The 12,762-nt window shown below is 37.5% G+C and overlaps 1 protein-coding gene across 1 annotated transcript in view; it reads right to left on the bottom strand.

The window, feature by feature from the left end:
* The window catches only part of ptprub (protein tyrosine phosphatase receptor type Ub), a 164,114-nt gene that overhangs the window by 67,459 nt on the left and 83,893 nt on the right, over positions 1-12,762 (bottom strand). Inside the window, exon 3 of the mRNA XM_062423421.1 lies at positions 10,219-10,490. Coding sequence (XP_062279405.1) covers positions 10,219-10,490 — 272 coding nt within the window. The remainder of the gene's footprint in view (positions 1-10,218; positions 10,491-12,762) is intronic.

Consider the following 12,762-nt stretch of genomic DNA (forward strand, 5'->3'; position numbering starts at 1 on the left):
CTACATTCTCGGTGCAGCTTGCAGTGAAGCCACAATGTCAGATAAAACAGCTTGCACAGGGCCATGAGACTCAAGGGAGGACAAACCTCCATACTATCCTATAGAAAAATAAGCTGGATGAGTGGAGGGCTCTCATGAAACCTAATCAATATCAAATCACCATCCTCAATAATAGTGAGAGAGTTATGAGAGACGGGTGATGTTTGTTTTCGCAGCACGAAGGACAGTCTTCCATCCACTCGTTTGATCAAAGGCCCGCTTTGAGTTATTGTTTCTCATAATCCTCTGACCAAATGATTACAACAGGGTTCCTATCACTCGGTTGATTTTTTACTGAGGCCGCCACACACACACACACTCACACACACACACACACAAACTCAAACTATCTCATATCTTCCAAACTACTTTATAAGTATGTGTCTAATATCTGTGTTTACATGCAGGTGTGGCTGAAATGTGTTTTGCAAGATTGGAGCTCATTCTTCTCAAAGTAAGATTAAGATGGGTTGTCGGAGTTAGATGCAAAGTTTGATACTGTTTTCATGTCTGTGCACTGAATGTGAAGCTACTCTCACCAGCCGATTAGCTTAGCTAAACACAAAGACTGGAAACAGTGGCAAACCGCTAGCCTGGCTCTGTCCAAAGGTAACACAATCAACTCGTTGTGTAAAAAAAAAACTTTTGATTTTTGTATGAATTTCAGTTTTTGGCTTTTTCATGAGATTTCAAGTAGCTATCTCAGTCTTCCTCAGTAGATGTTTTTTTTAATTTTGTAAAGCTAGTAAGTGATCCTTGAGTTTTGCTTCAAGAGCCCTTTTCTTTTTAAGAAAATAAGTCAAACCTTCTAATGCACCAGTCATATAAGATAGATAATAATACCTTGTAATCAATTATTTTCTGTTTTGTACAGCCCTAGTATGGTAAATTTATGAGGCAGGTGCCTCACCTATGATGCCTGAATTTCTGTGGCAAAATCAAAATTATAGCTCCTGACTAGGGCCGGGACTTTAACACGTTAATTAAGATTCATTAATTACACAATAATTACCGCGTTAAAAAATGGACGCATTTTAATCACACTTATTTTTGCACCGCGGAACGTTTCTCACTGGATGAGTTTCAGGCGGACCGATTATACTGGAGCACCAACTAGCGTTAAAAAGGAGATAGTGGGGGTCTCCAGGAAGTTAACTGGTTTAGAGTGGCAAGGTATGATGAGTGTGTCCCGATTAAAGAACACGGATACAGATGTACGGAGTTATCTGCTTTATTACAGCTGTGGTCCTTATACATTCACACACAGCAGGAAATCAGGGCAATAAGGATGCAAGATGCAAAAAGGCAAGGGAAAAAACGTCAGCTCTCTAGCGCATGGAGAAGGAGAATTGCACAGGTGTGGTGCGTTCAAGAACGTCGGTAAAACTCAGCTGCATTCAATAACGTAGGACAAATGAAACCTACAATGCAAACATAATATAAACAGGTAAATATCACTCAAAACAATGTGGGCTTTCTAACAAGCGTAGTTCAGACAACAACAAACCACAGTGAACATGAAAGTAGCTGATGAGACTGCTTTGGTTGGCCCCGTGGATGGGAGTGTCGATAAGAGCATGGTTGTGTGCAAGCTATGCAACAAGGAATTCACATATCACCGCAGCACATCGAGCCTCAAGTATCACCTCAATGCAAAACATATAGCAGCTAGCATGGAAGCTAGTGTGGTAGCTAGCTAATTTCTGAAATGTACTATATTTCTAAATATGCTATTGCTACACTTAATGGCAAAAATTGCACTGGTCTGTTGGACTTGAACAAAAATAAACAATATTTGTGTTGCTTAAGCTTATGTATTCAGTCATTATTCAATGGTATACTAAAAATCCATGTGAAAAAAATTACTTCTCACTGTTCTCAGGTCAAATATTTATATGCGGTTAAAATATCATTAATTTCGATTAATTAATTATAAAGCCTCTAATTAATTAGATTAATTTTTTTAATCAAGTCCCGGCCCTACTCCTGACACCTCACTATGATGGTTTTCTACAAAATCCCTTTGCTTTTTTAAAAACAAAACCAAACTTCTAAAACACAAAGCAGTCATACAAGAACTTAGCAACATTATATATATATTATATAAGACAGTTTTTTTGTGTTTTTTGTTTTGTTTTGTTTTGTTTTTTTGCTGGGGACACAGTTCAGATGGTGCCCAAAGCTCAAAACCCAAATCTAACACCATCATCATCAAAACCACAATCCACTTGTGTTTGCACATGTAACTTAAGAAGCACAACAACATCTCGAGGACCTCTGGCCGATAATTCCATCCTTCCACAGTCAGCAGCACAGAAACAGTCCACCTCAACCAGACTTGGAAAGGAAGATTACAGCAACAATTGCTGTGACAACAACCCTGGCCATGCATGAGCCCCAAAGGGATCGATGCAGACACACCGTGACGGTATGTGAGAAGACTGGGGTCAGCTACAAAACTCCAGACAGAATGAGACATAGAAAGCAAGGCGTTCAAGGAGGAGAAAGGGGAGGATAGAAGCTGACAGAAGGAAACATGGAGTAGAGAGGGGAGGTCAAAGGAGAAGCAGGAGGAAAGGTCCTGGGTGTGGAGTGTCAGAGCTTGAGAGTGACCCTGCTCTGGCTAAGGATATTGGGATACGGAAATAAATATAGCACCATATGCTTCAATACGTAGACCTGAATTAGCTTTTTAAGCACATACTAACATGCCATTAGATCAACATCAAAAGCCAGAAACCCTAATTATGCTTAATGGTTTATACGGAAAAGAAAAAAATGTCTTTAAAGTTTAATTATGTTATTACTCTCTAAGCAAAAGCAGTCAATAAGAGATTGATTGCTTGCTAATCCTCAGTGTTCTTAGCCATTAGGATAGCATTAGCATTTGTTTCAATAAAAAAAAACATTCCAGATTCCTACTTTAACTTTCTCAATGAAACTTCCCATATGTACTTTATTCTAAAGAGTTGTTACTTTACTTTCAAAATATAAAAATGCAGTAATCACCTTCTGAAGAAATAAATAAATAAAATGGTGGCACGCAGTGATTTATAACATAAAATGCAAATTACGAAAACTTATAAATTATCCTGTAATACAGGCTTTTAGAAGCAGTTATACACATCAGGAAAAGATCTATCAGGCACTATAAACTAGCTTCTACCTTTTTCAGTCCTGCCAGGAGACAGAATTAGACACCAAGGGCTTTCACTTGCCATTAGACACAGTCATAGATAAATAACACCCTAAAGATAAAACAGCACCATGCACTTTACCCCCGTCCTGCAAAGAGCCTTCCGGTCCATATTGCCGAACCGGAGAGAGCAGATTGGTAAAGTTGTTTCTAAACTAAAAACCTCAACATGCTTTTCAGATCCCATTCCCACCTCCATTTTTAAAACAGTTCATAGCTTTTTAGATGAGGATTTATTGACTATTGTTAATTATTCCCTTCCGATGGTTGTTTTTCCAACTGATTTTAAGGCTGCGTTGGTTAGCCCCTTCTGAAGAGAAATGTTTTGGATGTTTTAGACCCCAATAATTACAGTCCAGTATCCAATCTGCCACTTTTAAGTAATATTTTAGAAAAGCTTGTTTTTAATCAGTTGAATGATTTTATTATCTCCAAACATATCTATGACAAATTCCAGTCTATTGTTAGAGCTAATCATAGTACTGAGACTGCACTAGTTCAGGTTGTAAATGACCTTAGGTGTAACCTGGAAATGAGAAAACCTGCAGTCCTGGTTTTATTAGACTTAAGTGCAGCTTTCGATACTGTTGACCATGGAATACTTTTAAATCGACTTCACGGCCTGATTGGTATATCTGGTACTGTTTTTAATTGGTTTCAATATTATCTTAGCAACAGAGAATTTTAATGAATGTTCATCTATGAACTCAATTTTAGTTCCAATTCTTTTTTATCTTTACATGCTGCCACTCAGTGACGTCATCAGGAGAAATGGTGGAACGGCCTTCCTGAAGACCTGAGAACAGCTGTGAGTGTGGACATTTTTAAAAGCAAACTTAAGACTTACTTTTTTAGCCTGGCTTTTGACTAAATTGTATTTATAGGTTTTATTATATTCTATCCTTTATCTATTTTAACTGTTCAGTTTATTTGTTTATTTAGCCTATTTATTGTATAATTTTAGTTGTTTATATTATTATGTCCTTGTATTAATGTTAACTTTTTAATTGTGGTTTGAACTTATTTTTATTAAGTTCTCATCTTTTAAAATGAACTTTGTATTTTATTTATTTTTAGTTAATTTTATTTATTTGGTTTTATACAGTCTCTGGTGTTTCCTCACTGCAAATTGCTGAGAGTAAGATGGTGCTTCCTCAGTTTTCAGTTGCATTCTTTCAAGTGTGTATGCATGTGTGAGAGAAAGTGTGTGTGTCTTTTGGTTTTGCTTCTGCTTTGTTTGTGCTTGCTTTTATTATGTAAAGCACTTTGTGCTACATGTTATTGTATGAAAAGTGCTACATAAATAGAGTCTGATTGATTGATTGATTGATTGATTGATTGATTGATTGATTGATTGATAAATATTCACAGACAAAAGGTCATGTGCAAAGTAAATTTTAAGGTGGAAAATTCCAAAGGGCAGCTGTCTGCGTTTGAGAATATTATCTAAGTGTCAGGAATCTCAATTTGCTGTAGCAACCCTTTTCCAAAGTCAAGGGCTCAGCTTGGAGAACTATCAGAAGATTGAATGTGGAAAAAGTAGTAAATTTCATCAGGCAAAGCTGAGACAGGTGGTTTGTCATTTACAAGTCTTAAACGTGCCTCTCACTCGCCATCTTGAGAAAGGTTGTGAAGTAGACAATCCAATCTATACATCTGCAACAGATCTTTTTCCAAAATAATAAAAGAATACTTTAAAAGTTTGTTGTCAAGGAATAGCTCAAAATTTAGGGAAATACCCATATTTGCTTTCTTACAGTGAGATGAAAAGATTGACATCAATCTCATGTCTCAGGATGGACACTGGAGTCAGGACATGGTTAGCCAAGTTTAGCATAAAAACCGCAGGGAAAAAGTTAGCCTGGTTATGTGCAAAGTTGCAAACCTAGCTTGTATGCATCTCCTTGGAGTTAAAACTTTAAGCTTGTTTTGCTAACTGGCTTTGTACCGTCTCCTGGCATCTCAATGAACTATCAATGAACTGCTATGACCTGCAAGACAAGGGTCACATGAGCAAGCTAATCTACTAGCTGCCGCCAGCTGGCAACCATTGGCTGTGAAATATATTGCTGTATTATCTAATTGATCACACTGACTACAGGGTAATAGTAAAAAAAATAGTAGGAATGGACACATTTCAGTATAAACAGTATATAATTATTAAAAAAAAAAAACATTTACATCTAATAATTGTAGTGGTATTGTGGTCTCTTTGTGATTATACCGTTTTTCTCTAGACATTATGAACAGTGCTGCCAGATATTTGCTGTGCAACAGAAACAAACATTACACAAGTAAGTACATTTAGGTTACAGTAGGTTACTTGAAGAGATGTTTTGTTTGCTAAGATATCCATTTCTTACTCAACTTTATAAAAATAAATAATAAGTAATAAATAATAAAGGACAAATCCATGGTCTTACATTCCAAAGTTTATCTGAAGGTAATATGAGGTTTCAATGGTTGTAGTTTTAGTCATTTTAGTGCTAAATAGCTTGTTATGTTACCCCTTGATAGTTTCACAGGGTTTGTTGCGGGACACAACTACCTACAAAACCATAGATAGTAACCAGACAAAGACTCAAGCTCACAGGGGCTGCTGAAGCTTCATATTATTTATGGCTAATAATTCTCTTAAGGTATGTATGTTATGTTAGTATTAAATAGACTTGATTATAAAATTCATATATTGTAATGCTCAACTATGTTCCCTGCAAAACCTGTAACAGATAGTATATAGTAGAAATGGGGATAAATAACTTAAGTAATATCAATATCATGTGGAAAAGAGGAAAGAAACACTAGAAAAGCCAGTTTAAAGAAGGCTCTGACATTTGGAAGGAGACAAAGAAGAGAGAAGAAAGTAAGAGACAGTAAGGGGGGGGAGGGCGACATGTCTCCAACTGTAGTTGGCAGTCTTGGAGGGCTGGATAACATCTTTAATATTTGATAACAAGGTTCTCCTGGTATTGCAAACACTTCTACCAATACGAGGCAGACAGAAATATGGCAGTGTACACTAGACACACAAGACATCTTCAATCGAGACATCTCAAGGTGATCTTACTCTCTTAGATTTCCACTCCAAAATCCATTGAACTCAAAATCCCAATTTCACAACTGTGATAGGAGGAAGTCGTGTGCATAATCCTTGTTACCCCCCGACATTAATATCAACTGTAACCTGATCAGAGTACATAAGTGAACTCTGGACATGTTGAGGGAAAGACATTAAGGCCTGCATGAATGACTTATTTTGGTTTTCAACATATTAATCCTCTTAGTTTTGGTGATTATCAGAGAATTGCTGTGACTGGTTTTGATTACATTCCACAATGACATTTTCAAGACATAAACAGTGACTGTGTGTGATTTAAATAGTGTATTTCATTACACCCAAAATCGTGACACAAGTGTTATCTCACATGTGTATCTGTACACTTAAAAAGGCTGCTACACTGACATTTTATATTCCTGTGCTGTCGGTAAGGAACTGCAAGCTCTAATATGTGCTGAAGTCTAATAAGGATAAAAGACCTGCCTATTTGAAAACTGTCTCAAAAATAATGTGTATTCTCCTGGGATTTATTTTACTCTGAGACAATAAAAAGAAGGGCCTATTCTCTACAGTACCTCTTCTTCAAAAGAGTGCTTTGCTAGTTTAATGACAGGATAAATTTGCCTGCCTATTATTTAAAATCCAAAGTGATTGTATTAGACTTGCTACAGAGCCAAATCCAAACATTTTAGTACCTTAAGGGCGCTTTCACACCACTAGTTCGATTATTTGGTCCTCACCAGGCAGTAAAATTGTTACTATGTAGCATACAGACTGCGGTGTGGTCTGCGTTCACACCTGCAAACGAATCAAAATTGGTCCGATTGACGTTCCCTCATCTTCCGGTAGGTCCGCACACAAGTCACACAAGCTGCAACTAAATGCAGCTAATGCTTTAGAGCTAAAATTCTCTGCTGAATTTCATGAGAACTGTGCTGTAGCAAACCAGGTTCCAGCTGGTTCCCATTGTTCTCCTGTTGTATGTGTATAATCATTGCAGTGTTGCTGGTTACCAGAGGATAGCTAGTATTAATATGCTTTTAGAGAAAACATTCAGCCTCAGACCCCCCCATTCAGCCTTTTTCTGTTTTATCTGTGTAACAGAGAGCAGCAACTTGTAGCAAGACAAGACCTTTTGTCATTCCACAGTGAAGAGGTTTTTGACTGCTGAGGGATTAATCATGTAAGCCTTGGTGTATGCGACTTTGAGGGAGCAGTTTGTTTAGCTTTCTATGCGCTAAGAAGCAGCATGAGGTCAGCTGAGTTCAAGATGCATGGGGGAGAAAATGCATTGTTTTAATTTCTTATATGCTGCAATTAGATACATTTTCTCTAAAGGTGTCACACTTGGTGACCAAATCTCCAATATTCACAAATTTAATTCAATAAATTTGAATGCTGTGTTTTTCTCCACTTGAGATAAAACCTAGGCAATTTAAACTGTTCTATTAAAGGGTTGTATTTTCAATACTGAGAAGCTTTAGCCCCATCCCCTTCTCCTGTACTGTTTGTCCTGTCTTCAGTCATCTACTCCTCCTCATAAGCCCATTATAAGCCTCCTTCTCCTAACTGGAGCCTCTCATTGGCAGCCGCAGCACAATTCTGACTCACCTATGAGCCATCAGTGTTTACTGGGACACTTACAGGAATGTGAGAGAAGAAAGTATGCATCTCGACTGCAGAAGAGGAAGGGATGACGTGGAGAGCAGACCAGCTAAGCACACAGGCAAATTCAACAGTTCTTGATCAAAGACAGAAAAGGAAAAGGCTGGATAATGCATGTCATTATTGTATTCATAACTTATCTGTCCTTATCTGGTGATACAGCATAATACTGGTTAAGGAGTCTGTTTTATAACAGAGAGATCACAGCTCCTTTCTAACTATGTCCATCAGCAGTGAAGTACTCTTTAGCAAGACACTCAACTATTTTCGGCTCACTCATTGTTAAAAATTCAGCATAAGAGCAACAGCTATTTAATATATTTAACAAGGGTATTGTATAAGTAATGATTCACAGTGGAAATGCCAGGAAATGAAAATAATCTGACAGTGAAAACCTTATTATTTGTTGTAAAACCAAGCTGATGAACAGTTTCAGCGACAGGAGTCCTTTCTAGCCTGTTTATGACGGATAAAGCTTAAAATGAAGAGACTGGCAGTAGCACTGATTAGCAGAGCTGCAGTACTCTTGTATACTGATTTGTACTGACTGAAAATACACCAAATTAAGAGACAAAGTTGGTAGCCTTCCACTAGCATCTGTAACGCAATTGGTTTTCCACACTGAGGGTTTTTTAAAATATATTTCAAAAAATCTCTTAACATGTGTCTTTGGTTTCCTGTGTATGTGTCATCTAAATAGATATCTTCTAGAAAAAACAATGATTTGTTTATCAAAAGTTAAAGAAATTGAAATTTTGGAAATTACACATTCATTTTCTTGCGAAATTCAATTGCACTCTTGTGTCAGTAAGTTCATATAAAGCTACAGCCAACAACCAATTAGATTAGCTTAGCATAAAACCTGGAAGCATGGGGAAACAGTTTGCTTGGCTCTGCCAAAAGGTAAAAACCATCTGCTAACCAGATCCTCTAAATCTCATTAAATATCACGTAATATCTTCTATGTTTAAACAGTACAAAAAACTTCTGCATGGCAACCACACAGTGACAACATTTACAAGAAAAAGTCCAGCACATAGTACCTTGTAAAATCCCGACTTGTTTTTACATTTCAGTTTTTGTACACATTAAAAAAAAAAGGTATTAATTAGTAGTAATGTAATTAGTGCAGCTACTTCTCCGTCTTAAACTAAGCTAAAGATATTGTTTCCTGGATTAAGATTTAGTTAGTGTACAGACAAAAGAGTGGCATGAATCCTCTTGTCTAAATCTTATCGAGGAAGCAAATAAACTAATTTCCCAGAATGTCGAACAATTCCTTTGACAACAATTTCCCATGAGACTTTTCTAGTGTGCTTTAATGGTTGAAGCATATGGGATACTCTGTTGTTTTGAATTAAACAAAACAATTATCATTTTGGCTAAACATAATTGAAATGGGGTTCAAGTATTTGCTGGAAAATCAACAGATATGTATTTAGCTTAAAATATTATATATCTCTATTATGAATAAAGCTTGTAACACTTGATGTCAGTGTCAAGCTCATTATGCTTCTTAAGGAAAGTAACAAAGCTTTCTGAGTTGTTGATGTGTGATTGCTTCTGTTTTTTCTATCATCCCGGTATATGTTATCTTATTGTCAGATCATGTGATGGTAGAACAGTGTCACCCTACATCTAGCCCCCACTTTGTACAAAGGACTATTATTTATATAGTGAAGGTCAGATCTTGCAGAGCTGAATAGAATTTAATTAAGTCGGAGGGGATTGACAGTTCTTGATAAAATGCACACTACTCAACTTAATTGCTTTTTGACAGCTCTGCAGATTTAGCAGGAAAAATAAATTGGATTAATAGATGGATATCCCTTGTGCTCACCTGACTGTGCCATCTACAGACCAACAGCACATCATGCACCCAGAGTAGATGCCAGGCAATGTTTGAATACTGTAGGCAATAACATGCAATGCAAATTGAGTAAACAGATATTACTCAGTTGGTAAAATCTCTACCATGTGAGACCTAGTTAGGGCCCTAAAGCACCAACAAGGGAATCAATGCTAATTCAATTGCAAGTAAATGCAAGTAATTAACACCAGATTCACCTCAAGGCTAAAATCAGTGGTGATCAACAGAGCCTTACAATCTAACACAACCGGTTTACAAGTTGTCGGTGGTCTGCAGATTTTCGTTATATAAAGGAAACCTCTTGACCAGTAAAAACACAACAAAACCTTTGAAACGAAACATCAGTCACATCACAAGAAGCTGATCGAAAGAAGAAATCTGGTTTTGCACCTGATATTCATTAGGCCAGAAGGTGCTGACAGCCAGCTCAACCTGATGCCACTGTTTCCCATGAGTCCCCGACGTGTTCCACACTGGACTGCCGAGCGGACCACCGTTGACTCTCACATACGCCCGTAGGGCCCCTGGACTGTGGCCATCGCGACTGTACAGGAAGTAGCTGAATTGGACACAGTGCGTGTCATTTTCACTCAGTGTCTGCAACAACAGCTGAGCACGATGACCCACGGCATGCTGGGAGGAGTTCACCAACATATAGGATCCTGAAAGGAGGAGAAAAAGTTATTTATATCATTACAACCTTATAGGTCACATTTTATCACTTTTTATCAGTTTGTGACCATTTTCATATACAGTATGTTGCTATTCTCTGCATACTGAGGACAATGAGAGTATATTTTAAGTGAAATCATAATCATTGTGTTTCCTCTAAACCAGCTGCATCATAAACTGACATCATTTACAAGTTGTGGCAGTGAAGCATGCATTTTAAAAAGTTAACCATCTAAAATTTCCAGAGTCTGAGACATGTCATGTAGAAAAAAAACATCATTTTGTGTGCATGATTTAATAATTTGAGCTCTTAAATCAATAATTTGTGCACCCAATGTAGCCATTAGTGCTCCTGATTTAATATTGTTTTTGTTGTGAGGCTCCCACTCCGAGGATCTGCCTCACGCTCTCATGCCAGCCAAACAAACCTCATGCTACAGCAGAGGATAACACAAAGCCACTCCTTAATGAAACATATACATGAACATATATAACACACAACATATATATAAAAGGTGAATAGGTTTACAAGGCATCCTCCAAAGCTGGTACTTCATGTCCCTGCTCTAAAATGTATAAATTAAGTAATTCATGTGTAAAAAATATTAATTTGAGAGCACAAATTATTAAATTGCGGATGCTAATTTGTTTTTTTTCTCTCCCTGACACTTCCCAGTCTCCATACAAATGCCTACAGCATTGAATAATGTTACATTGGAAAATGAAATAAAGAACTGTATTCTAATTCCTATTCCTTTCAAATTAAGAAAAAATTAAAAATCTGAAATAAAGTGGAATTACAGAAAATGGAAAATAATTACTGCAAGATAGGTGGATTATGATCAGTGCAGTGATGGTGAGAAAAATATCTATGCCCAACAAGTATGCACCTGCAATGTTGTGACATTTTGATTAGCTTGAATGAGCACATATATGGGGTATAGTTTACTTAAATCGGTCTTTATAATTTGACATGTGTAAAGCACAGTTTTTCAGTTGTAGATTCATAGATAACTGGTGGAGATTTGTATGAGCCACTGTGGGATTATTGTTAAACATACGCAAATAAACCAAAGCATACATGTCAGAAAAGAACAAATCTGCTATTACCCATTTTTAGCAGAGAGAATCCACACGACGAAAAAATAAAGTATTCTCCTGCAACTCATTTCTCTGTGTAACAGTTGATTACAAAAAGAGTGTTGTGTTGAATAAAAGCGCAGAATCAGTGCTTGTGAAGGCAGTAGTTCTTGTGAATAGTGGCGAGAGACATGGAGAACAAGTAAGATAGAAAAAAATCCACCAGACTGTGAGAGAAACCACCAATGGCAGTTTTCCCTCTGCAAGGTGATGCCAAGGTAAGAAACGAGATTCACAAAACCCCCCAAAGCCTCCTCTAATCAGGATAACATAACCCCATTGCCTTTTGTCTAGCATCTGTCCTGCCTTGAGCCAGTGCCCGCTAACGTGATTAGCACAACAATGTTGGGAGACCTTCCTGTGTACTCACATAATCAAGCCTCTTGTCTTTGTACTCCAAGGTCTTTCTGTTCTCATTCAGAAATGATCCTGTGAGACCAGACAGTCACAGCCTTGGCGCCAGGTATCCCGAAGACATTTATTCTCCACTCAGATGTAATAGCATGTGAACGCTGAATTGCCAGATAGAGAAAGATTTCCTAACATCCCACACAGCCTGCACCTCTAAATTGGGAAACATCCTTGACAAAAGAACACACACGCTGGTCCTCAACATTTTCACACCTTCTAAACAATTCACTATAAAACCACAAGTACAGCGGGTTATAAGTACAAAACTCATTTTTGTCTTTCAGGCACATAGACAAGTAGCTTTTGTGTGTGACTCCAGAGACTGCTTTTCAAATAAGACACCTGAGGAGTCATCTGGTTGTTCACCAGCACCACCCAGCTACTGGGAAAACACTAATTACCTCTTTAAGTGCAAATACTACAAACCTAAATTCACAGGCTGCTGTTTTACATAATGAGATTGAGATTCACAACCCTTAACCCCAAGCTATAAAGAAAGTTAATTTAAGGACCACAGACAAGTAGCAATGGTCATTATCTGGAGGCCCTTACTGCAAAGCCCTGTTAACCTGCAGTATACTGTCAACAGGCCCTGATTTGTGTCCTGTCCTGGGCTGGGGATCTCTGCACTCTCATTTTGCTTTGCTTAATTAGATCTTTCAGAATCTGTCTCCTCTTCTGCAACCTCCAGGCCCACAAGGGACTCATAAA

This window comes from Scomber scombrus, chromosome 7 (assembly GCF_963691925.1).
Source record: "Scomber scombrus chromosome 7, fScoSco1.1, whole genome shotgun sequence".
NCBI classification, from domain to species: Eukaryota; Metazoa; Chordata; class Actinopteri; order Scombriformes; family Scombridae; genus Scomber; species Scomber scombrus.